General features: G+C 60.3%; 1 protein-coding gene across 1 annotated transcript in view; it reads right to left on the bottom strand.

Moving 5' to 3' along the window:
- Window positions 1–26,705, bottom strand: part of PTPRN2 (protein tyrosine phosphatase receptor type N2) — a 697,051-nt gene that overhangs the window by 392,247 nt on the left and 278,099 nt on the right. The window contains 2 exon segments of the mRNA XM_059932932.1: window positions 19,935–20,014; window positions 24,991–25,077. Of these exon segments, the coding sequence (XP_059788915.1) occupies window positions 19,935–20,014; window positions 24,991–25,077 (167 nt within the window).

Below are 26,705 nucleotides of genomic sequence, written 5' to 3'. Positions count from 1 at the left end.
AGCAGGGAAGGCAGGCCCCCGCCAACCCCCCTTTGCAGTGCCCCAGGCCCGGACGTCCTGCCCGTCCCACCACCAGGCCCCTTCCCGAGCGGCCCCGCCCGGGGCCTCGGCTGCTCCGGGGACTGGCCTCTGCCCGCCCGGCTCCTCCGTCCTCGGCTGGCCGTCCCCGCCACCTCCTGGCTGCCCCATCTCAGCTCCCGTGGCTTTCGCTCTCCCGGTGGACGCTGCCCTGTCTCCTCACCTGCTCACCGAGACCCTCGAATGGCTGTGTAAACACTGAGGCCGGAGGCCAGGCCTGGCGCTCAGACCCGCAGCTGATCCCCAAGTTCTGGGGCTCGAGTTCCCGCACACCAGCCCAGGGCTGCCCCTTGCTGCCTGGCAGACGCTCGGTGCCCGGCCACCTTCGGGGCCCCAGAAGTTAAAGAACAGAGGACACTAAGCCACTGCGAACAACCAGTGGGCACCCTGACCAAGAACACACACCCAGAAGGATGTGTCCAACCAAACCGCTGCTTAAGTTGCCTAAGAAAAGTTACAGTTAAAACTGTTGATGGAATCACTTTGAAGAGCAGAACCCCTCGCTGAACGCAGGTTTTCATGGATTTTTCTTCTATCTTCTCTTCGAATCAAAGAAAACCCATACGTCCCAGAGTGGAGCCTCTACTCCATGCCCCGTCCTTACTGCCCGTGGGCACCGCTACGCTTCACGTTTCCTCAGCTCAGCGCCCTCTCGCTTAACCAGCAAAAGTAAGCTGAACTCAACTTGGACCCGATTTTACGACTCACACCTGCAGGCCTGAAGCCGACCACCTCAGGAAGCCCCTGCTGTTCTGGGTCCTCCGGGGGCTCACGAACAGGCTCCGAGGCTTTTTTCTGGGGCTTCCTCACCACCCAGAGGCCACGCGCCTGCATCCCGGCCTCCCGCTTCCCCAGGCGCACACCCTCCGGGGCCGACGGTCCCGTCCCGGCCTGGTCTCTGCAGCCCCGCTGGGCTCCTTTCTCCGCAGGGTTCAGAGGCATCCCTGGCTGGGGAGGGGGGGCGGACCCCATCCCACTCTGTCTCTCCCGCCGTCTTGCCTGCCTGTTCCCGGCTCCTCAAGTACCTGCCCACTGAAAAGGAAAAGCCCATTCATCACTCTCGCACCTCTGCTCCTACAAAAAGACGCTCGACACATCAGAGGCCCCGCCAACCCCTTCTCCGTCCAGCTGCACTGACCGTCTCCGTCCACCACTGCTTCACTGGGTAAGTTTCGCTCCAGCCGCTGCTGCGTTTACAAAAGCCATTCCCGCAGGGAACAGTCCGGGAAGCACCCCGCCCCCAGTGACCGTGTGCACGGTGCTGGTGAGCAGACTTATGAGGGCAGAGCGGGCGGAACCCAGAGATGCTGCCCCCCAGCGGGGCGCCCAGGCCCAGAGGTCCTCACGTCTGAGAGCTCCAGCCTCCCTCCGCCGGTTCCAGCTAAAGGATGAGAAGCAGAGGTGACGGTGAGCAGGGCGACCATGGCTGGCAGCGCCTCAGAGGGTGTGTCTGGGGGAGGGAGGGGTAGCGTGCGGTCACCATGGAGCCGGGTGTCACCACGGAGCACCAGCGGCCTGTGCGCGGCTTCCCCATGGGGGGCCCCAGGCTCTGACACTGCTGTGCACACGGAGGGCGGGAGCCCCGCCTGCTGCTCTGGGCAAAGCTCAGCGCCTGTGGTCCGGTGTGACGCCGGGGACAGGCCGGGGACGCACCCCTCCTCTCCACTTCTACGTGCCTGCGTGCTTGTGCTGGCACACTCCCTCACACCTGCACACGTTTGCATGCTTGCACACTCGTGTTTGAATGCTCACGCCCATGCTTTGCACAGCGCTCTCACGTTGCACGCTGATCCTTGCACACTCGCACACGCCCAACACATGTGCTTACGCACTTGCCCACTCATGTTTGCACACTCACCTTGTGTTTTGCACGCTCACACTCATGGTCACACACCCACACATCCACAATGGATTCACGGGTTGCCCTGGTGTCGGGTGCCCCCAGGGCTCCTGCAAATCAGCACCCAGGACAGTGACACGGCCCTGCTGAGTGTTCACAAGTCACACTGCGTTTTACGGAAGGAGGAAAACAGCCGACCTGAACTGGGACAGCCCAGTCCCCACAAATACCTGGCACTTGACCTTTCCGCATTTTAACGACGCACAGCACTGATTACAAAGTGTCTCAGCTGGTAATAAGTTCACTTCATTTTTCTTCAAATGTGTTTCTTATTCAGTTCACAGGTGAATCCAATTAGCATATCACTGTGGCTGATTAAATATGCCTCATGTAAATTTACATGTCAAAACACACACTGAACGTACACAGACAACGCTGCCAGGCCTGTAAACAGCTTCGCAGGCACCGGCAGCTCGAAGCACAAAGGCTGAGTTTCAATCTGCGATGAGGACCTGGCACCGTGGGAGGACAGCTACTAGCTCGTCACGCACGCACGAGGGGAGGGGGTGAGTACACACGTGGGGCGCTGTCTCTGACGAGAAGCCCTTGACAGGAGGGTCCCCGTCTGCATCAGAGGCTGTCACCTCGGATGAGCTCATCGGGTGATGGACACTCGGCCCCTGATGCAGAGAGGGTCCTGGGCAGCGAAGTCGAGAGGCTGTTCAAACAGATGGCATTCTCTTCAACAGCAGGATTAAATTAACACGGAGCGACTCCTACGAGGAGGCTTTTTGTCGAGCACGTGCTCACGTTTATTACGTGCAGCATCTTCTTCTGATACGTGACCTCCCCTGACGGCCCGTCACCTGTTCCTTGGCTTCTGACTTTCTCTTCAGAAGGGAGCAAAAACTGTCTGGAAATTGGGCTTTGAAAGTTAAGGAAGGACTGAGGGCCCTCCCTGGATTCCTCCAAAAGCAATGACTATGGAGTCTGTGGGTGATTGGGGGAAATTCTTAAAATAATGAAATGGTTCAGCCGTTCCCCACCAGAAACATCAGGACCCAGGGGAGCGCCCGGTCTGGTCCTCGCCTCCCTGCCACACGCGGGGGCCCTGGCGGCCCCGATCTCGGCCAGGGAGGCTGATCTCGGCCAGGGAGGCTGGCTGGCGGCCCAGCTGTTCCCTCCGAGGCCCGGGTCCCCAGGCTGCTGCCGGCCGGGGACGGAGGGCGTGGGGCTGTGAGCGCCCGCCCGGCTCCTGCCCCGCTCAGCCTCGCGGCAGGGGCTCTGCCGAACGGCGCCCGCCTCGGAACCCTGACCGCGGCCATACGGCAACACAGAAGTTCTGCTTTTTCACCACCACGTCGTCTGGGGGGGGCCGTCCTTTCAACCTCGGATCACGTCAGTAGAGGCGGTTCCCATAACCTCACCCAGAGGGTCTGCCTGGGACAGAATCTCAGGGAGCAGAGAGTGGGCGTCAGAGGAGCTCAGACCGTGGAAAAGCTCACGACGGGGCAGACGCGCCGCAGGACCCGACGGAGGAGCGCCCACGGGGTCAGAGCCGCCGCTGCAGCGACGTCGGCGGCTTCCCAGAGGAGCGGGAAAAGCGGGGCGGGGGCTCTGCATCTCCTCATTAGGCCTGTGACACCGGGGTGGCTTCTGGGGGAAGGCCACCACTTAGTGTGGAATAGAAGAAAACAGGTTATTCGAAAAAGAGAAAAAGAAAACACATTCAGGACCCACTGCAGCATCTTACACCCAATGCGCGGCGCTCCAAAGAGCAAGGAAGATCGCGACCAAATGGGAAACAAACTTTCCTGTGTGTTTTATTACAAACTGTTAAAGGGATTAAACTTGTTTAGTGTGGTAAAAGAAAAACATTTAAACGTAACAGGCGTGTTCTGGAGGCTGCATGTAAGGAAGTTTCTCTTCATTTACATAGTGTTTAAACCAACTGTGGAAGATTTAAGGAAACTCCAGAGAGAGAGTGGGGTCCTGTGGGGAGGAGGCGCCTTTCCAGAGACACTGGACGGAAGGGGGCTCAGATCTGGGGTCCCTGGAGGCGGAGGTGCCCTAGTGGGGAGGAACCACTGCTCCACAGGACCTGGCCCACACGGCGCCGACTCGGCCGAGCTCCAGCCCTGAGAACCAAGAGGAAGCCCGGTGCCCCAGCGGGGATGGGGGTGGGCGGCCTCACGCACAGGAACATCGGGAAGAGGCCCCTCTGGAGGGGCGTGCGCCCCATGCCGGGGCGGCCACAGAAAGAAGGGCAGGTCGGGGGGAAAGCGGACCTTCCCACGGGGACCGTGCGGGGCTCATGTCCACGAAGCTGCCCGAGTCCGGGGTCTTACAAACATTAAATTACTCTCCGACACGCAGTATTTATCCTGCAAGCATTTCCGAACACCTTCCCGTGGCTGGTGGGAGAGGCCTGCCGGCAGCGCAGCTCTCCAGCATCCAGCGGCCACAGGAGGCCCCACGGGGGGCAGTGGGGACGGACTCTGCACCCCCGACGCACACCTCCACCTGGACGCGGCCAGGTGACAGAGCCGGGGTCCTGCGAGCCGTTCACCCCTGACGGTTCCGTCCCTCCGTCCGGTCCATCAAATCCCACTGGAGTCACCTGCTGCCTGCGCCCGTGCCCCGAGGGCCGACGAGTCCAGGAGGGGCCCTGGTTTCCTCGCCTCTGCCTGCCCGGCAGGCCCCGTGGTGGTCGGCCGCCAGAGGGGTGCTTCTAACCGGCTCCGCCCAGCCCTGCCGTCCTTGCAGCCTCGATCCAGCCCCCTGGCCTCCTCAGGCCCCTGTGGCCCGGGGCACATCTCTGCACGGGGTCCTGCCCTCTCCTGCCCGCTCTCTGCCTGGAATGGCCACCCTCCTTCACTGGCTCTGTCAACACCTTCACACCCCACTCATCTCGAGGCAAAGCGAGGCCATCCTCCTGCGGACTCGGTAGGTCTCCTCACAGATGCTCCGTAAATCACAGCCCCTCGGCGGTGAGATGTGCGTCTCCTACAGACAGACGCTCAAGGACGGGGCGGGCTGGCCTTGCGGGCAGCGCCCAGGGGGCCGCGCTGCTCTCACAGCCCCCGTCAGTCCTGGGAAAGTGTGGGGAAAACCACTTCATAGAAGTCTCTCTTGGATTTGTTTTCAGCACAAATTCCTGCCCTGTGCCCCAGGCTGGGTCAGGCACTTAACGCCCCCAAGGCCCACTTTATTTCTGATTCGAAGAACCCTTTTCCAGTGACTACGGTCAACCCGACAGGTTGGCTGACAGGTGTCACCTCATCAACACCCTTCGAACCGTCTCCCGATGGTTCACAAGTCAATGTTCTCACCAGGGAAGGTGGGAACTGCCTGATGTCTATAAAGGCAGGTGAGACGGGGCCGTTGGTCAGGTGTCAGGGCTCGGCAGCCCTCAGAGCTCCTCCGACCGAAGGTGGGACTGGGGTCCGGGAGCGATGCCCGCACGCGCCGCCCCACGGCAGCCGGCGGACCACACAGCCCGCCCGGCCTCACACCCGCCACGTGCAAGGAGGGGAGCCGCATCGCCGCCCCTCCGTCCGCGACCGGGACCCACGTTTCCTCTTTCCCTTTTCCATCCCCTCACCCGCTTGGCTCCCCCACTGGCAATTCCAGAACGAGCCGGAGACGCCCCTGCTCTAGTCCGACCTGCAGGGGCCTCGCTCAAGGCCCCGATCCCACCACACCCATTTCTCCAGCCAGAATCGCGCAACTTTGGGGAAGTGTGATTTGAGACGAGCCTTCTCTTTTACGACAAGCGTTTGGAAGTCCATGAAGCAAGGCGTACGTCCGCCACTACCACTAATCTGCGGAGGCTGGCGTCACTCTGTGCGATGCTCGGCCAGGCCCGCTTCCTGGCCCTGCGGCCACAGCATCCGGTCCAGGTGTGAGAGGGAAATAACACGGATGCCTGCGCCACGCTCTCACTTGCGTGTGGTCTGTGCGGGCAACCTAAGGGCCCAGGTGATAGGAGGCCCGGCGCGGACTGTGCTGCCGTGGGCGGCTCTGTGCCGGGGCCTCATTTGCTTCCGCTCAGAATCACTGCTTAGCCGTCCACACAGAGAGCCGTCCGCACAGAGCTGCCTACACAGAGAGCCATCTACACAGACAGCCATCTACAGAGAGAGCCGTCTACACAGAGAGCCGTCCACCCAGAGAGCTGTCTACACAGAGAGCCGTGTACCCAGAGAGCCATCCACACAGAGCTGCCTACACAGAGAGCTGTCTACACAGAGAGCTGTCTACAAAGAGAGCCATGTACCTAGAGAGCCGTCCACACAGAGAGCCGTCCACACAGAACTGTCTACCCAGAGAGCCATCCACACAGAGCTGTCTACACAGAGAGCCGTCCACACAGAGATGCCTACACAGAGAGCCGTCCACACAGAACTGTCTACCCAGAGAGCCATCCACACAGAGCTGCCTACTCACTGTATCTGAAGGATGCCAATGGCTCCATCTTTCTCAGAACAACCCTTTTCTCAATGACACCGTCTTCCTCCACACAACCTTGATCCCACCCACTGCAGTGGCTTCCAGAAGGCCATCTGCTGGGGGACACCCGCTGGTTGTAGGCAGGGAGGTGGAAGGTCCCCTCCCGTGAGCGGGACTGACTGCCGGTCCATCGCACCGTCCTCCAAGCGCGGCTGGATGGGGTCCTCGTGACCCTGTGCGTGTGACCGTCCACAGAACTGCAGGTTGCCTGGTGTCCCCTAGAAAGTCGGGACAGACGGTCCACGTGGGGCACGAGCAGCTAATGGCAGTGATGGCCGAGGCTCCGCCTGCTTCCGAGGGGATGGAAAGCAGCTCCCGAGGAGCTCGGGGCAGTGACACGACACAGTCGGACACGGTGTGAAACAGCAATACAGGATGGGATACAGCAAGACAGGATACAGCAGACATGACGCGTGACAGGAAACAGTATACGGCATGCTCCCGGGTGGGAAATGGTAAACGCGTGGGCACGGAGTCCAAGCGTGAGGCTCCGGGTGGTCAGGGCGAAGAGAAACAATGGGTTCAGCAACTCTCAGCGCCTCCTGGTAGGAATCCTGAGAGCTCCCTGGAACACAGCCTTTACCCTGGCCGCGAGCTCCGAAGTGTATCGTGGAGCTTCCTGGCGGAGAGCCACAGAGAAGCTCCCTAACCGGCCACAGGTGTGCTGTCCCCACGAGGACTCCTTTCAGTGGTCGGTCCAGGAAAGGTGCTCAAGAGGCCGGCGTGGACACATCTTGGGGAACCTCCAGGAGCGGCTGGTGAACCACCCTCGGCACTCAGGCCTCCAGCGCCAGCTGTTCTCCAGTGGTGCTCTGGCCGCGTGAAGGTAAGTCTCAGGTAAGTGTCTGAGAGGCACAGAGGCCGCCAGCTGTGCCTTATGAGGATGGTGTCCGCCAGCGGTGCTGTGCGCGGGGTGGACGGGGTCACGGCAACAGCACAGCCGCAGGTCAAGTCCACGGACGCTTCAGGACTCTTGTTTCCACGATGGGTGGACAGTACAGCAAGTGGAACCGTTCACTAAACTGGTGCTCGGAACCGTTTCACTCGTTCATTTTTTTATTTTTGGCCATGCCGCGGGGCATGCGGGATCTAGGTCCCCAACCTGGGATGGAACCCACGCCCCCTGTGGTGGAAGCGTGGAGTCCTAACCACTGGACCGCCAGGGGAGTCCCTCACCCAATTCATTTTTAGAACAACAAAGTTGAAAATCCACGAGGGCCTTCAAATAATAACACATTCTGGGTTTAATTACAGATAAACAAAATCTGACTTTTCTTCAATGATGAGACATTTCATATTTAGAATGGAAATTACCTCAGAGCATGAGAACGTCAGAGTCTCTCTGTATTATTTTAGAAGAAGAAAGTTACATGATCATTTCGTTCTTGAAAATGTTTCTTTAAAGTCGGGAATAAGGAGGACCCGTAGGACGGTACGCTCCACCCTCAGGTTCCAGCGCGACCCAGGTCGCTGAGTTCTGAGCCAGGTGTTTCCTCCCTCCTTCCCGAGGGGTCCGCCTTTCTGGCTCCAGGTGGGAAAGAGCCTTAACTAGGCGTGCGTCCCAAGGGGGCTGGGCTCAGGCACCTAGGGCTGCGCTTCTTCTGCAGGCATCTTCGAATGTCTCCCAAGTTCTTCAACCTAGAAAGACCCTCTGAGCACTAAAAGGGGTCCTGACTTTCAGGTGGACACGTGAGGCATTTACAAAATGCGGTGGAGACGTTCCAAAACATTGTGAAGCACAAAAAATGATTTTCCACAGGAAGATGTTAAGGTTAAGGTTACTTCTAGGACTCTGAGTGGTCCCAGCTCTCACCCAATGGGCCGCCTTCTGGAGGCGCCTGCCCTGTTGGGACTTCGGGCTGCCGCAAGAAAGAGCCGGTGACGGGAGCCGAGCGGGCCCGGGTCACGCTGGCAACCAGACCCCGTAGCAGGTCCCTAAGGCTGACCAGCGGGAAGCAGCCAGCAGACCCTCCGGCCTTTCCCCTCGTCCTGGGAAGCGTCTCAGGGGAGCAGTCATCGCCACAGATGACAACCTCAGAGCTGGGGAGAGAGCAGGCTTGTTCCCATCTCCTCCACCAGCAGCAAAGCCAACGGAGAAGCGCCGGGACGTCCTGGACAGTCAGAGGTGTGTCCAGATGGGCGGAGGGAGGGGAGGGAGCGTTAGGATGAAGTTTCTACTTCCGTATAAATGAAACTGCCATAAATGCACTTCTCAATCAGGACTCCTCCATTTAGGGCGGCTCTTGAAACAGGGCACGCACATTTCAAGTGCCCACATTTTCCTTTCGTCCACATCACCATTCCCGCCGACCACAGACACCGTCTGCTCCCCCGCATGGGCAAAGCCCCAGCGGGTGGCGGGTCTGGAGACCTCTGCGGATTCAGGCGGGTGTCTGGGGATGTCTGTCTACAACAGCCAGAGGTTCTCAGGCGCCTGCATCACAGCAGCTCCTGCGGGGCTGGTTCCAGCACGGATTGTGCCCCCTCCCCAGAGTAAGGGCTTCAGGACATCTGGGGGCCCAGGAATTTGCATTTTTAACAAGTTCTCAGTCGATACTGACGTGGTTGCTCTGGGGAACCACACGCTGAGAACCACCGTCCTAGGACTCTGCAAAGGGCCACGGAGTAAAGAGTGCAGCCTTTGGGGCCACACGCTCATCCTGCCACACCGCTCCCCTGCGTGCAAGTGAGAGCTGCCAGCCGGACGCAGACGCGGGAGCCTGGCTGGGCGCCAACTGTGGTTTGCCCAGGAGCCGCAGGAAGCCAGCCTGGCCGAGGGCCGCCCCTGGGGGCGGAGGGGGAGGCCTAGTGGGTCGCGTGGGCAGCGACGGGCGGACAGGGAGGCTTCCTGCTGAGCTGGTGCGGATCCGGGGTCCGGGGTCGGGGGAAGAGGCAGGGCTGGGAGGTGCAGGAAGGGCAGCACAGGGGCTGGAGGAGCCGGTGGAGGTACGTGAAGGGCCGGGCTGTGTCCGCAGGGGGAGTGGGCTGCGGGGTCCCGGCAGCAGCCCGGGCAGAGCCTGGCAAGCAGGCGGCCCCTCTGCAGGGGCTCCGGGCCCGGCCTGCCCTTTCCTTTCACTCCCTCACCGTGCAGGAGGAGGAAACGAGGAAGCCGGGGAAACGCCGGGGGTGCTGGCCTCGCTGCCCCGTGGTTTGCTTGTCTCCGCCAAGGTCCCTAAAATCACGCAGGGCCCAGCACAGGGCATCCCTGCTCCAGGCTCTGCAGCCAAGAGAGGTGAACCAGCAGCCCCTGCAGGGAGGCCCCGCGGACGGTGTCACTGTTCTCATTCTTTAAAGTCACAGGGTTAAATAAAGCACTGCCCCTGGGCGACCACCTACAGGACGCGGCTCGCCGTCGTCCAGCCGGGACGTCTCTATTCACTCATCATGACCAAGTTTTCTCCAACAAGTGGCAGCTTGGGTTACCTCCTCGAGGGGCAGTTTGGGGATGTCGATTTGGTTGTGACATTGGCAAGACTTTACCTGTACCATTTTATCCTGTGGCAGGGAATCCTATCATTGCTTTTGCTGAAGACTTTTCATTTTGAATTTGCTTTTTCATGCTTTGCAATTGTAATAAGACGAGGTGTTGACAGAGAGCAAATCGCCTTTAAATGGAAAAGGAGGAATTGTACAACCACCTTAATCAGCACGAGGGCATCGACCCTGCGGGCGTCCTTCCTGAGCTGCCTTCCCCTGGGCGACCATCCACACCGAGGCTTTGCCCTCACGTTGCGGGCCTCGGTCCTCGAGCAGAAGGGAGTCCAGGGGCAGACGGTGGCCACACACCTCCCTCCCCCTCCAGGAAGACCTGGGTCCATGTTTAATGACCACGCCATGGTCCCTTCAGCCTGCGATCCTCCCACAACCCTCACACACGGCCGGTTCCCCTTCGTCCAACCCCACGATGCACCAATGCAGCTCCGGCCACGCGGAGAACACCACGCCCTCCGGGCAAGCAAAACCGACAGAAATCCAAGGTGGGCAATGACAGCAGCCTGCCAACCCTGTAGAAGTGCAGTTTCACTCACACCGAACTCCTCCTCCGTTGCCTGACCCCACTGCGACCCCAGGGGCATAAGTACCAGTCCCGTCCCACAGAGAAGGAGCCGGGAGCCCGACAAAGGAGCCGTCACAGGACGAAGCAGCAGGATGGGGGCTGGGACTCAGCTCTGAACCCTGGTCCCCACTCTTGCGGGTCTGTGTCCCCAACTTTGGCTGCCAAGAAAGAGCAGAGGGGACGCCGGGCCAGGCTGGGACTGGAGCCCGTGCCGACTGGCTCTCAGCTTGCGGGCGATCCTGCAGCCAGCTCGCCTGGAAGTCGGTGCCCACCGTGTGGTGCATACCCCTCTTCCCACGGAGAGGGCCGTGGGAGCTGCTCCAGCTGGGCTCACACGCCATCCCGTGGAGCCTTTTGTTCGCTGGCTGATTTGCATGTCACACATTCAGCATCACCCCAAGGGCTGCTGTCCCGTAACACAGCCACCCGCGGAGTTACCGCAGCTCCCTGATGCACACGGTGCCTTTTCAGACTTGTGTCTCAGGGCCAGGTGGACTCAGGGTACCAACATCCCCTGTGAATTAGGTGGACTTGGGGTACCAACGTCGCTTGTAAATTAGATGGACCTCAGGTACCGGCATGCCCTGTAAACTACATGGACTTCAGACACCAGCGTGCCCTGTAACTAGACAGACTCGGGGTACCAGCGTGCCCTGTGACTAGACGGACTCGGGGTACCAGCGTGCCCTGGGAACCACATGGACTCGGGGTACCAGCGTGCCCTGGGAACCACATGGACTCGGGGTACCAGCGTGCCCTGTAACTAGACGGACCCGGGGTACCAGCGTGCCCTGGGAACCACATGGACTCGGGGTACCAGCGTGCCCCGTAATTAGGGGCTCATTTTTAAGAATGGGCCATTGGGGCCTCAGTGTCCCTGTGCAGGAGGAAAACGGGCAAGTGGGTGGGAAACAAGCCCAGGAAGGCAGCGCTGGCCTCAGCAGCCTGCTGACAGCGAGACCTGCCTGTGACAAACGTCCCCACCAGTTTCCAAGGGCTTCCTGCCCAAGTGCCGACAGACAAAGCCAGGGCCCCGGCCCGCCCACAGCAGGGAGCTCGTGGCTCCTGACCGTCCTCTGTCCCGCAGCGGGAGGTGCCTCTCCTGATCCCAGCATCTGCGGGACCTGCCCTGGGCCCCGCAGGTGACCGCCCGCGGCTGCCAGGTCTGCGGAGGGGCTACACGCTGCAGGTGCGTCTAGGAGAAATGGTGAGGGGCTCAGACACCGAAGGGCTCGTGGGAAGAATTTGTTAAACAGTTAGGCGTCACAGGGCCTCTGAAATGATAGCATCAGGACACCTCAAGAGTCAAAGACCTGAGCTTGGCCGTAGAGCTGGTCCGACAGCCACCCAGGAGGAAGGAGGCCCCCAGGTCTGCGCGGGGCTCCAGGCTTACCGACCCAGCATCATGGGGGCCAGGGAGGGGCTGGGCTGGGAGCCTCCACTCAGACCCCACCTGGAGCAGCCGGCCCGCAGAAACAGGGAAGCGCGTTCACGGCTGCTCCGCTGTTCCGCGCCCTCCGCCGTTGCCATGGGGACTGGTGCAGCCAGAGAGCCCCGGGGAGGTGGCTCGGACACACTGCGCTCGCCCAGCTGTGCGGCCGGGGGCAGGGGGGCCGCTGGAAACTGCTGAAGGAGGCCCCGGCCACGGGTCACACCGTCCCTCCCCACACGCTGCCGGGTGGCGCGCCCGTGCCGTCACCGCGTCTCCTCCCGCCGGTGCCTGTCTTGCGCTGCGGCCACAGCCCTATTTTTAAAACCAGCCACCTTCCACTTAGGCACAAGGACGCTCAGGTTGGTGCTGAGATGAGGAGGGAACAGCATTCACGTGCCGACGAAGCGTCACGACGATCAACTGTGGGAACAGTTGCGTGACTCGGAAGGACTGGGGTTTTGGACACTCACTAGACAGAAGGGCAAGGGGACAGCAGGCGTGTCCTCTGCGTGTCGCCGGGGGGCCGGAGCCCCGTCACTGGACACAGCGTCCACCTGAGCCCTGCACATGGCGGGTCACCTCCTCCAAGGGCGGCCGGCTACACCCTGACCACTGAGATCAGCACTGACCCCGTGGGGCCGAGGGCTGCGGCAGTGGAGGGGGAGGCCCACGTGTAGGGAAGGAGCCTGGCAACCACTCCCAGGGGCAGCTCACAGGACACTGCCCACCGGGTGCCCGCATGCCGGGCCCGCTCCTGAACACCCCCTTACCCAGCACTCGACTGTCCTGCGGATCAGGGTTCCTGCGTCATTTTCACACAAGCCACCTGGGACTTAGCGTGGAGCAGGCTGTCTGAGGTCAGAGGGCCCCAGAGGGCTGGGTCATAGGTCACAGGGCTGGGCGGGGCCCGTGTGACCGAGAAGTCTGCCCTCCGCAGACAGCAGCTGCTCAGGTGGCACCTGCCCAGCTCGGGTCAGCTTGGGGCCACCGGGGCCGCTTCTCTCCAGCTGCACCTGCACGTGTCACTCTTGGAGACTCGGGGCCCCAGACGCACATGGGCCAAACAGCACTTACCGCGTCCCCATAACACGTCGTCCTGTCCTGAGTGCGTCCTGTCTCCCCCACCGCCCGGCAAACGCCCCTCTGCCCGGGTGACCCAGCCAGAAAATCTGGTGCCCTCAGCCTGGACGCTTCTTGCACACCCAGCACCGTCATCATACACCAGGTCCAGCAGACGTGTCCCCAGGGCCCCTGTGACCTCACCCACGACGTTGCCGTGTCCCCATCCATGACGCGTGTCCCTCTGGACCACACAAACACCTCTAGCGCACCTCGTCTCCCCATACACCCCTCGAGCTGAAGCCGGGAGCTTTCAAAAGTGTCATATATCACAATTAAAACTGCAGGTCTGAGCCCATCACTCCCCCTCGTGAACCCCAGTGCTCCCTCGAGACGCCTCCTCCAGGAAGCCCTCCCTGCCTCCTCAGGCTGCCTGGGCCACAATGTCTCTCTTTCCAGCAGACACCAGGCTTGGAGAGGACAAGACCTGTTCTGTCTGGTTCTCTGTGACTCCTGGCACCAGCACAGAGTGGGAAGAGGGAAGGAGAAGGAAGGAAGGAAATGGGACTTATAAGCGTGAGACTACAAAACCCACCTTGACAACCACAAACAGACTCCAAGGATGTGCTGGGCATCGTGTCGCCAACTCCCAGATCCAGGGCCCCAACCCAGAGACGCAGACACCCCACTGCTCATACGCGGAGGCCTAGCTGCCGGCAGCCTCGGCTTCTGTCTCCACGGCCGCTCGGGGCCTTGTCTGGCCACCATCTAAACCAGCTCCCGTCCCGACCCGTCCAGCGCCCACGCCCTGCCTGGTTTCCCTTCAGACCACTCCACGTTCCCTGAGGTGATGTGAGGTACAGCACACTATCGTACGGTGTACTGTCTTACAGCATGTTACATTGTACTGCTACATATAACGCTATGCTACAACATACCACACACCACGTCATGCTATATCACGTACTATACAATGTCAGGTAATATCAGATAATTATGTAATGGCAAAATTATATCATGTGATAGTGCACGCAATGTGGCACTGCATTACCTGGCATCTTGCTGGACTACACTAGAGACTACGTCACATGCCCCATGTCGCGCCATACTACATCGCGTTGCATATTTACGTCCTCCTCCTCCGTCTCCCCCGCTGGGCCGCACCTTCACCAGAGCCCAGCCTCTGTTCCATCACCCCAGCATCCCCACTGCCAGCACAGGGCCTGGCACTTGGCCGCCCTGCGTTGGTACCAACCAATGACTGGTAAGTGGGAAACTGGCCTCGACTAAAAGCAGCTCCATGAGACACCTCGACCCCAGAGACAACAGAATGCAGAAGTCCTCGGCGTGGACACCTCGAAGCTAAGCCGGCCCCCTCCCACTCCCCGGTTCTGCACTCGTGTTTGGCCAGGGTGTAAGCAGGCCAGCCCGGGTCCACATTTCCACCCTCGCGCGCCCAGCCCCGGCCAATGCTGACAGCTTCCAGAACCCACGTGGGTCTGGCCCCCCAGGACCCCCAAGCTCTGGACTCCACTCCTGTCCCGACTCTGGTTCGACCCCGACTCTGCCTTTGCAGGATCGCGTCGTGTCGGCGTTTGGTTCTGACACTGACAGGTGCCCACGAACAGCCCTCGGCTCTGGACTGCACCCAACTCCGGGGCAGCCAGCCGGATCCCAGGAGGAAAGTGAGGCCCGTGCACTGAAAACGCCTGGTCTCAGCCTCCCGTCCACTCTGCTGGGGGCTGTAGCAGTGGGAGGGGGTGCCCAAAAGAAGCCAGAAAATACCTTTCTGGGACCGAGGATGAGACAAGAGAGTCGTCTGCAGACAGGTCTCCAAGTCTATCCGAACAGAAGCAGATTCTGTCTTCACGTAAGTATGAAGAGGAAGCAGCCCCAGCCGTTATCACAGGAACTTCTTGAGCTGAGTTCTCCAAAAACTGAAATATCCCCCAAATGACAACGTGTTTTGACTGTTAATAGATTCATTTTTTCCAGTAGCATCTTTCCACCCGATGTGTGTTCTGCAGCTGGTCGCGAATCCATCCAGGATGAAGCCGTCACCACCCCTGCTTCCTTCTGAACAGGCATGAGGACCGCGGCTCTGTCTTTAGACTCCTTTCTCATCCTCAGGAAAAGCACAAGCACCCGCTAAAGCAGGGGCTCCAGGCCACACTCCCTCTGCAGGGGGGGAACGTTCACTCGGCCATGGTGACCCCCGGCCCAGATGAGCCTCGTTCCTGGACGGCAGACATGGAGGGTGCATCCGACGGCCAGCAGGAGGACGGGCCTCTGTCGCGCGCTTCGCTTTGGAAACACACAGTCTATCCATTCAGCGAAATAAAGCAAGCTTGTCCCTTCCAGGTAACAACACAGGATACACGACAGACAGAGCTGGAAAATTATTCAGTTTCTTTTCCGGAATCGCCCTGTTGGAGTCCGAGACCCTTGCCGAGTCCCCAGACCCCTGGCCGGTTCCCTCTGCTGCCCATCTTCCCGCTTCAATCCTCGGGCGCCGCGTCCGCCAACCCGCCTGCTGAACTGGGAGGGGCAGGTGAGCTGACCCTGCAGGGCCCCCTGCCCGTCGCCGGTGACCCCCCCCAGGTTCAGCCAGGCTTCATGGGCCCTCGACCTGGAACCTGCCCGAGGCTGCGAGGCGACCGCGCCAGAACTGCCTGGAGAGCTGAGACCAGGCCGCTCACCGCCTGCTGCCACGGGCAGGTCAGCGGGCCCCGCGGGCTCCCCGCGTCCCACCACGAGGCCACCGCCGCTCCGGCCCGTGTTTCTCATCTGTGTCACAAGGCACGAATCAGGAGGAACCCCGACGTCGCTTTTACCTAAAAACTCCTCCGGTTCTCTCACGTTACGCCTTGGAGAAGATGAGAGTCCCCGCAGGCTTTGGCTTCCACCAGCTTTTGACGGGCGTCCCACTCCCCGGCAGAAGAGCACGGTTTCCTAGCGGCTGCGCTGAGCGAGCATTTCCCAGGCATCCTCCTCGGTCTCGCTGAAAAAGCACAGCCTTCTTTCCAGCTCCAGGGCTCACCAGTCCCTCTAGCATTTATTCCGGTCTCTCAATCACAGTGAAAGCACACTGGGCGCAAACCCGGTTTCGGGCACCTACACGCACAGTTGCCTGCCCACACTCACAGGTCCAGGCGCTGCGTCCCAGGCGAGAACAGAGGGGGTGCCCATGGCAAGCAGGCCGCGCCGTCGGGGGAACCTGTGTGCGCGGCTGGCGCTGCAGCGAGGAGCCCCCCCCACCCCCACCCCGGGCCAGCAGCCTCCTCGCTCCGGGATTCCTCGTGCAGGTGCGGGCACCTGGGCCACTGGCCAAGCCCCTTGGGTGTCAGGAAGGCAGCGCTGGCCCCACAAGCCGCCATGAACTCGCTGAGCCCTTCTCATGGACCCAAAGGCCCCGCCCCGAGTTGAGTCGGGTGAGAGTCAAGCTGCCGGCCCCGCCCCGAGTTGAGTCGGGTGAGTCAAGCTGCCGGCCCCGCCCGGCCCCGTGGCTGCCCTTGCACGGCCCCCTTCTCGCCTCCAGCCCACCTGGCACCCACGCTGGTCCTCAGAGCCCCCCGACAAGCACCCAGGCGAGGCGTCCCCTCCTCCGAAGGCCGGGCTCTGCAGATGCCCCTGGGGCCTGGGCCTCGCGCGGTGCTCCCGTCAGGGAGAAGCCTGGTCGGCCGTCCAGACGGCTGCACTCCATGGGCATCACAGCAGGGGTCACTCCGTTCTCCCAGGAGCGACGGCATCGCACTCTGCAGAAGGACATGCCTGCCCCCTTCACCCGGAGGCTGGGCAGAGCTCACGGTCCGGGGTGGGTCTTGGTGTCCCGCTGTCCCGGTTCCCAGCCCTGGGCCCGCACCCGACAGGGTTTAAAGGCATCGTTCTCTGAACGGGAGATGCTGGGATTTAAAATCACGTGTGTTACTTGAAATGAGCCCAGAGGAAGAATGGAAGCCGAGTGCCGAGGCCAGAGCTTGGATTAGACAGGACGCAGCTGGTGGTGCTAAGATCCAAGGGAGACAAACCGCTGAGCCAGGCCCATCACCTGCTGGACAGGCATGAGTCAGACACCCCAGCAAAGAGGAGCCGAGGCTGAGAAGGCCCCCGGGAGGGTGGCAGACACGGCCGATCTCAGGGCAGGAGGGGCCGCGCAGCGCACGCAAGAGGCCACGGACCCGGAGGCCACGGGGCAGGTGTCTCTGCGGGGCGTGGGGAGCAAAGCGTGTGCTTCCTCTAAAGGCGATCAAGCACATCCTCCCTGAAGGGAGACGCACACACGGGTTAGAAATACGCTACTTAAGGATAAGCGACCGAGAAAATGAAGAGTGAAAAAAGGATTTTTCCGTCCTGCTCAATTTGACTAGATGACATGGCCACGAAGGCTGAACGTAACCACCAGTTTTCTCTGTGTGCTCTGAACGCAGGAAGTGTCTCCTGGGAACCACTGTTCACTCACGCCTGACGTCCACGCCCAAGTTCACTAATTAATGCCAGGAAAGAACCACCCATATAAGGAAACCCACTGCATCCACCTTTCAGGACAAACACGGACCATGTCTGGTGGGGACAGACGTGTCATCAGCTACACGACTCTTCATTAAGTTCTGTACCATGCTGTGCAGAATAGGCAAAGGAAATGCCCTCTGAACTCCATCACAGGGTCACGTCTCCCCTCGTTGGTAACAAGAGGGGCGCACAGCGCAGCACCAGGAGGCCCCATGGCGAGAACCAAGGGCAAACGGTCCCGGGATCTGCAGGGGCGCCGACACGCGGGCGGAAGGCCGTGCGGTCTGCACGCGGCCCATCCCGCCGGCCCCGCCCACACTGCCGCAACAACGCTAGTAAGATTCCACGTCATCTTCTAAAACTGGAGCCACAAAACGTCCTTCTAAGTTCAAACTCTTCCTGATAACACAGGGTCACGTCCACCTCTACGTGGACCCCGCGTTGGAGGAGGCTGCTTCTCCTGGTGGCAGCAAACACGCCCTCAAGGTGGCCGGGGTCGAGGTGCCACTACAGTTTGGTATTTCTGCCGCCAAACGCTCAGATCCTACGGTCACAGACTCTTCTCCGTAATCCTTTCCCTGTATAGCGTCAGGTACATCCATAACATCATGAAATTATTTAAAATACAAAAGAAACGAAGTTTTTAAAGTATGCACGTATGTTATCCATTTTGCACAAGCAAGAAACACCCTGGCTGGCACAGCTACGCTGGTTCACGAAAATGTAATTCAGAAATTTGAGTATTTAGAGGGTTGTTGATACGACACTCAAACTGCATGTGCAATTTCCCCCTCGGTACCTGACATGAACACATTTAAAATGACCAAGGAACCAGACTTCAAATAATCAACCTTATTTCCCACAGAAAGCAATAAAATAAATGAAATGCCATTGTCATGAATATATTGTCACAATTCTAAAAGATAAAAAGACTTCATTCCTTTTTATTCCATTGAGAGCATCCTTAAGTTCCAGCAAATCCAATTTTGAAAGTATTACTTCCCAGTACTGGGATGAATTGCCAATTATGGAACAATTGTTAATGCATTTCTGGGTAAAAAACTGATAACTGATTTGGTCTTAAATATATTCAATAATCTCTTATGCTGAGGGACGAGGACCATAAAACGGGTGCTGTGCAGGGAAAGAGAGCCCGTGGTCACACAGAGCGAAGCCATTAACACGGAATTCCGCTCCTTTTCAGCCCGCAGAGTGTTTAGAATGGAATCTGCTGACTTCCTTTCTCCGGGACCCACTAGGCTGCTCCGCTCAGCTGGACCCCGAGCTCCACCCCTTACAGTGAAATGAAGCCTGGGAGGCACGTGGGCTGGGGGCGTGCGCGTCAGCTCTCCACAGGCTTAAAGCTGCCAGGTTTCTGGGAAGTTGTACAACTCCGCAAGGCATTCTTCTTTAACCAAAAATTCTGTTCCCCAAATCATTCCTTTCAGCAAATCAGAGTTCCTAAGGGCACCAAAATATCCTACAAGGAAAAGCCAACAGCAACCAAAATAGAGAAGACCTATAGTTTGTTCCACCAAATAGGGTGTTACAGATATTTTTATGCCCTGTTTACCGTCACTGGATAAAGAAACTTTAAGTTAATAGACGCCATAAGATGACACCTCAATTGACGAGAACTAAACGTCCAGATCTCTAAATCAGCCAAAATACCGTGCTGCATTGTACATTGGGGTGAAGATGTAAGTTTCATTAAAAACAGTTCATATATTTAGCCACATACAGGACTGGCTGAAACAAAGAGTCATTTTCTGCTGCGTCTGGGTCGGTGCATTCAGCCACGGCGCTTACAAACGACCATAAAGCACGAGAGTCCTTCCCACTGAGTTACTGGAAACCATCAGGCTCAGGTTCTGTTATGTTTCCTATATTTTTCTTACTGGGCGGAAGGACTGTACATTTTACACAAGCTTTCAGTAGCTGAAAACAAACGTGGGGTGCAGGGGAAAGCAGGCTTCGTACACACCCCACATTCTGCGCTTTGCGTTTTTCATTCAGTGACAACCAACCACACGCTGGGACCCCCCAGAAGATCTCAAAACGCGTGAGCGAGTGACGGGCTGGGCTCTAAGAGGGACGCCGAGGTCAAGCACGGGGCCACTCAGACCTTCGTCCCGTGCTCTCGTGCGCCAGGTGGACACGGTGAAGCCCGTGTGAGCTGCTGGGCTGGGACGGGACGGAAAGCCTCAAAGCACAAGGGCACCGTTTTGTCCACACGGGGTCACCGCAGAGGCCGGAGCCCGGCCCCTACACCGCCTTCTATCCGAGCGAGCAGTGCGGTCGCCGTCCCCCCCGCCCCGAGGCCAGCCACTCCCCTCCGGGCCCCACCCGATGAGCGTCGGGGTTCTGGGGAGACGGCTGTCCTCCGAGCAGCTGGCCCCCCTCCCCTGCCCGGGTGGGCGCGTGCGCTTGCGCGGAAGCAGCCTCACCTGCCGCCTTCGCAGCGTCCGCCGCCGTCATGTTCTGGACGTTGGCGCGCACCCTGAAGGTCACCGCTGGTCCCGAGACCCTGGAAGAGAGCGTTTCACAGGCGTGAGAACCACTCAGCACACGGGCCCCTTCCCTGAACACTACACGCACCCCAGGCGCTGCTCCTCCACACGCGACCTCCGCGGGGGTGGCTTTGCGGGGTCACTGTGACTCTGTTCCCAGATTCCAGCAATTCTATCCACAGGCTTCGCTTTTCTAACGCACACACGGCAGGGCTCTTACAAAAAATTCAAATCAACCCCAATATCCAACAATAACAAGCAAATATTCTTGCAAGGGAAAAAGAAAAATTGTTATGGAAACTGTTTTCAGTATTTTGTTCCCAAGGGAGCCGCAGGAACCAAAAGCAGAAAAGAAAGAGATGGGTATTTTTAAAATTCTCTTGAAAGGAACTTATTGAAATCTTTAGAACTACTCAGTAAAAAAATAACTGGCAGGGGATTGCTAGACAGGAGTTGTCAAAATTTTTCAAAGCTTTTTAAATACTGTGTTGCACATGACTTTGAAAAGTACATCCCTCTTTTAACAACTGATTCGTCTGAAGAGGGGCAGGGAGGCCACCTTCGTCAGGACTGTCCCAGCTCTGCATCTCCTGGCCCGTCATCTCCCGGACAACCCCCAGGAGCTGGCGTCGAGGGAGCCGGAACGGCACGGGCGGCTCGGGGGCGGCTGCGTGCGCTCGGCCCTTCCCATCAGACGCGTGGTTTCCAGGGGCCCCTAGCCATCAGGATGCCCCTGGCAAGGCAGCTGCTCTTCTTGGTGATCAGTGAGGCTCCCCACGACAGGCTCTATGTTCGGTTCCACTGCCCCCCCCCGGTTTGTGCTTGAACTGAACGTTAATTATTTTACAGATCACTCGTGTGATGACACTTCCCGCCGGCGCCTTACACGCGTGTGGACGATGGGGCTACGTCTGGGACTGAGTCACGACATCTGAGTGCAACTGCTTCCAAAACTAAGAGAAAGTCCTTCCTCACACGAGCAGTCTGCACCCACCATCAGAGAGCACTAACGACAGAGCCGCACGGCACGACTCTGGGTTCACGTGTGGTTTCTGGACGTTTCTAATCTAAACTGCGTCTGCAGAGCTCCAGGCACACGGGACCCCCCACATCTAATCTTCCCTCAGGTGCCGACGGTTTTCTCTAAAGATCACACGGACGTCCCCGGTTTCCCAAAGACGGAGCACACAGGGGTTGTTCACCTGCCCCAACACTTGCGGGACCAGCGGGAAAGGCCGACGGGGCACCAGGGCCTTCCTTCCTTCCAGGACGCCACACACATGTCCCTGGGATGCACACATGTGACCCCGGGATGCACACCCGTGACCCTGGGACCGCCTAGCGTGGAAAGCACGCCCTGAATGGAGGGTCCGTGTTGCTGTCACCAGCTCCCTACCTGACACCTGGTCTGTGACGGCCCAGCCCCTGCGCAGCTGAGCCCTGGCCCTGGCACCAGTGAGGGAAGGGTCACCCCGCTGCACGGGGCATATCCAACCCCTTATGGCCGAACACGACGTGAGCTCAGGTGCCCCCTCCCCAGCACCTGCTCTAATGAGCGGGGATGCGAAAGCCTCTGCAGACTTTCCACTGCACAGCCACATCCTGTGTCACCATCTGTCACCCTGCTGAGCCTTTTAACCTCCGAGGCCTGGGTTTGCCCAGCTGTAAAACAGGGGCAGTTCTGGCAAGTCGCCAGGGAAACAAGACAGGAGGCAAATAAGTACAAACTCTGCTCCAGGAAACTGAAACACGTCTTCCAGAATCCTCCAAACCTGCAGGGGTCCTCACATGGGGAGGGAGGTGTGGAGGGTCGGCGGTGGGCACGGGACAGGGGTGCCGCGTCCTCGCCGGGCTCCGGCAGGGTCCAGCTGACCTGGCCTGTGCACAGGACCTCGCGACCGTGTCAGGCTGTGAATTCCCGCTGCGTCTTCAGGAACCGCCCTTCGCCAGCGCAGTCGACCACACGGAAGGGAAATCACACCGCTTCTTGCCCCATGAGGGCTCACGAAGGGGGATCCAAAGGGGGACCCGGGATGCGGCTGGCGCCTGCGCTGCCTGAGCTGGTCTGCAGGCTCGGCCGAGGCCCCCAGCGGCTGGGAGTCCGCGAGGCCCTGCAGCGCCGCCCACCCGACTAAGCGCCCAGAGCAGCGGCATCAATCAGCACCGCCCCGGACAGCCACGATTAGATTATAAACCACAGCTGCGGTCGGCGTGCGTCTGCCGGCGTAATTACACCAGTGTGCTGATGCCGTTTTAATGGCTGCTAATGATGTAATAAGAAATAATGAAATTTGCTTGACAGCTACATAACCATTAACAAAACATATTAAGCATAACTAGTACTTCCATAAAAACGCAGACGGTCCTGGAAGTGCCGCTTTGTGGGGCAGACTCCTTTCCTCTCCTGCAACGATGACCAGCCCTGAGAGCGTCTGCGGCACGCAGAGCCCAGTGCCGGCCACGCGGTCGTCCCCCCAGGCACCCCCCAGGTCAGTCCCTGCAGCTGGTGTGCGTCCTCACGTGCTGGGTCCTGGGGGCGACACACAGGACATGCATGTGCGGCATGGGACGCAACACCCCCCCCCCCCACAGACCACGTACAGCATTAAATACCCAGAGGTGTGAGACAAGCGTTAACTGGGCAGGACGGGGGCTCCCACGAGGCCTGGGCACCAAGAAGCAGACTTGAGGGCAGACGGGGAACTCCAGGCCCAGGCGAGGCTGCGGGGAAAGGGCCGCTCAGGGGTTTAGTCACGCGAGAGCCCTGGACCAGACTCCCAAAGGCTGAAAGAGCGGGGTCCAGCATGGCCCCGGGGGAAGTCGGAAGCCCCCGTTCCCTGAGCAGGAAAGAGACTGGCAGGTGATATCTACAAAAGAGCTGGTCTGGGAACCGGCCCAGCTTCCGAGGCTGGAAAGCCCCCCAGGACACCCCTGTGTCCCCAGAGTCTCCAAACCTGGAGGTAGCGTGTCTGGAGGGACAGAGCCGAGGAGTGAGGAGCAGACCCAGGAGAGGGGCCACAGGGGGCGCCAGGCAGGTTAGGCAGCGTCTCCTGAAGCCCCCCAGGCCCGAGCCCCCCCACTGGAGCCCCCCAGGACTGACGCCACTTCCCACAGCTCCCTTTCCTCTCCAACCCTCCCTCAAACCCCACCGTGGCAGCAGTGGGGGGGGGGGGCAGCCCCGGCCTCCATCCCCTCTGGAAGGTTTCTAAGAAACAAGGGGCAGCAGCGGGGCAGCAGAGGGCACGTCTCCAGGAAACAGCCTGGGGCTGGGGCCTCTGCCTTCCGCCTGCTGCCTGGTCACCACGGAGGGTTTTGCTAAAGGAAGATAATGAAGGTTCAATCAACACAGCCCCGCGTGGGCCTGAGGAGCCCCACTCTAGAGCTGATTTGGGTGATTACTTCTGAGCCACGAGGACGGGCTCCTAGTGCCGCAGGCCACCAGCTGCTCCTGGAAGCTCCTGCCTCAGGACCCCTCTGCCTGGTACGTGAGGCCTTGGAGTTCTCGCACGAGGTTCTTGCCTTTGATGAAGGAGGCGCCCACTCCCTCCCTCCCTCCCTCCCTCAGCCCTGGGCCACATTCAATGCCCCCTCTACAGAGGAAGGGGTGCAGTGTCACTGGGGTCCATCACTCATTCCGTCATGCGTGTGTGTAACACGCACCCACGCCGTGCGGTCAGCGTGCCAGGCGTGCTTATGCAGACATGCAGCAGGGACCACTGGACCTGAGCTGGGTCCTCAGTGGCCAAGCCCGTGGGGACCCAGTGGTGTGAGCGGCCCAGGGGAGTTGCCCACGGGAGCCAGGAACGAGGCAGGAAGCTCCAGGGACCCCCTCCTCCTCTTTGAAGGGACCAGTCGGGACCTCTGGCTCAGGCCGTCTGTCCTGCTTACTGGGCCACACGGAGACCGTGACGGGGCCAAAGGGCCTGTGGAAGTGGCCACGGTCAGCAGGAGCGGCTCCCTGCTGGGCTGTGTGAGGCCCTCCCACTCCAGGGCCTGAGTCTGATGACCAGACCCTCCTGGAGGTCCTGCACACAGGAGCGGTGCCGGACGCACTGCCAATCAATGCGATTTGACACAGGACAGCTGTAAAGGACCCTTGACGTTACAGGTGGGAATACAAGTGGCTTCGGGGGCCCGCGTGCGGCTTAACGGAACACAGAAATGGACCCTCTACCAGCGGGTGACTCGTCTCACACCCGCCCCTCCCACCGCCCCTCCTTCTCCGAGGCCACGGCCCGTCACTGGAGACCTCAGCGGCCCCACGGCACCTGGGCTCCGCTTGGGTCCCCTGTAGTTCATTCTCCGTGCGGCTGGAAAGACACTTTCCTGGAGAACATCCGCGGTGGCTCCAGCACTGGGACAAAGGCCACCTGGGCTCCCGGCCGGGCTCCCACGGCCGCATGACCCTCCCATGTAAACGTCCCCCCCCCGTGGGTGGGGTCTCCTGCCCCAGGTTCCTCCCTCTTGGCCTCATGCCTCTGTTCGCGGGGACAGGACGGAAGGCGCCTGACCTTCTCCGGCTCTGTCTACGTGTCCACCTCTGCTGGAAGCTCAGCTCCCCAGAGCAGGACCCCCGCCTGCTCTCCACTCCACCCGGGCACTCAGCGCTTGGTAAACACTTGTGTAGCCATAACTGTCCCCGTGGGCCACCACGTGCGCAGAGCTGCCAGAAGAGCCTCATTAGCTGGGGCACCATCCCCGGGGCCCTGGCTCGCCTGCGGGCGCCAGGCCGTCCCGACGGTCTAGAGCCTCCCGGGTGGTTCCTGGTGCAGCGGGGAGACCTGAAGCCTGGGGCGGGGTTCTTTCAGGGGATTATAGTCCTTCTGAGGACGCTCGGGTTTCAGCTGCGCTTACAGAACCAACCTGAACCCCACTGGACCCTTCCTTCCTCTTCTTCCCTCACCAGTTTCTCTGTGACACAATTAGCACACCCCACAAGCTCACGGTGGACCCACCAGACGGAGAAGACGCCCAGGGCCCCGCCCACACTCACGCGATGTCCGAGAAGACACCCGCCGGCATGTCCAGGAGACGCGCCACGTCCTCCAGCACCTCCGTCCCCTTCTCTGGGCTCAGCGGGCTGTGGGGAGAGCACAGGGTTACGCGGTGGGCTTGTCACACCCGAGGAGCAGGGACCCCCGCAGCCCGCCCTCCCGCCCTGCTCGGAGAACTGCCCTGGCTGTGCCCCTGTCACATCAGGGCTGGGCTGCAGGCACCGGGGGGGGGCAGAGGCCTCCCCAGCCGTGATGAATCACCTGCATTTTCCAGCAATAGACCAAGAGTACAATGCGAATGGGGTTGTTAGGGGAGCGTGATGGGCCCAGGAACCGGCAAGTGGTTCATCTCAGCCGGGGGGCGGGGGGCAGGGGTGGAGATGGGGGGGGTGGAGGAGCGGAGGCCGGGAATCCAAGTTCAGGAGGGGCGTCAAACGTACGGAGCAAACGCATGTCTTTAAATGGATCCGGATTCACTTCTCAAATGAGTTATGCGCCAGTGAGGAGACTGAAAGGTCACACTTTTAAGGATGGCAAGGCAGCGCAGGAGCAACTCCCCGAAGGGGCTCACGAGCTGCAGCACGGAGCCTCGGACCCCCAGCAAGGCCAGCGCCCCCAGGGGGGCTCCTCCAGCAGCGCGCGTGACTCAGGTCCCTGAGCCCAGCCCGTCTCGCACCCCAGGCGCTGCCCGTGAAAGCCCGTCAGAGCCCTTCAGAGGAGAACTCGCCTGCGGTTACGTGAGCACCGTCGACAGCCAGGGTTTTCGTCCCAGCCTATCATTCATTCATTCATTCAGCACACGTGCAAGAAAGCCACGGGGTGCCGGGCGCCACCCGGGAAATTCAGCAACAAACACTGAGCTGCTTCTTGGGGTTTATATCCAAGTGGGGACATAAGCAGCAAAGTCACCAACAAGAGAAAGGGATTGTGTCGTTGGGGGTTGAACTGTGTCACCGAAAATTCACACCTTCACGTCCTAAACCCGGAACCTCAAAATGTGGTCTCACGCGGAAACAGGGTCTGTGAGGTCATCAGGCGGTTCCTCATCCACCAGCACTGGGGTCCCCATGGCAAGAGGAGGTCGGGACACAGACACGCCCGGGGGACGACCGCGAGGACCCAGGTGCCAAGCCCCCTCGCCCCCCGCAGAGGGCGGCAGGAGCCCTGGCGGCACCCTGTGAGGGGAGGGCGGTGAACATGCAGGAGGTGCCCGATGGGCTGTCCCAGGACCGCGTGACTCTAAGGCCAGCGGGGGCACAGGGCACGAGAAGGAACCAAGGGGGCTCCCAGAGGCGGGGGCCGTGCAGGCGGGTGCCGGGCAGGCCCCGCAGCCTGCTGAGATGGTTCGGGTGTGCGGGCAGCAGCGACTGGCAGGTGAGCGAGACCAGGGGCGAGGGGGTCGCCTCGGGAAGGGCAGAGGCCGAGTCCCCGCGTAGACACGTCGACACGGGCTGTGAGGTCGGCTGGCGTCGGGGGAGGATTCCAGACGTCGCTGCGCCCCGAGGAGAGGCAGAGAAGCAGGCGCAGCGACGGGACTGGGGGCGACTGCTCCGAGATTCCCAGGCTGACCGCCGCGTCCCTCGGAAGATGCTGTCACCCAGTGGAGGAACCGCTCGGGGGGCTGCCATCAGCCAGTCCCACCGCGAGCTGGCGGCAGGTCTGGGCTGGGAGCCACGCCGCCCACGGCGGCGCCTCACGCTACACCCACCTCTTC

This window comes from Balaenoptera ricei, chromosome 9 (assembly GCF_028023285.1).
Source record: "Balaenoptera ricei isolate mBalRic1 chromosome 9, mBalRic1.hap2, whole genome shotgun sequence".
Lineage (NCBI taxonomy): Eukaryota > Metazoa > Chordata > Mammalia > Artiodactyla > Balaenopteridae > Balaenoptera > Balaenoptera ricei.
The sequence above is the reverse complement of the archived record's forward strand: the minus strand, read 5'-3'. Positions and strand labels throughout refer to the sequence as shown.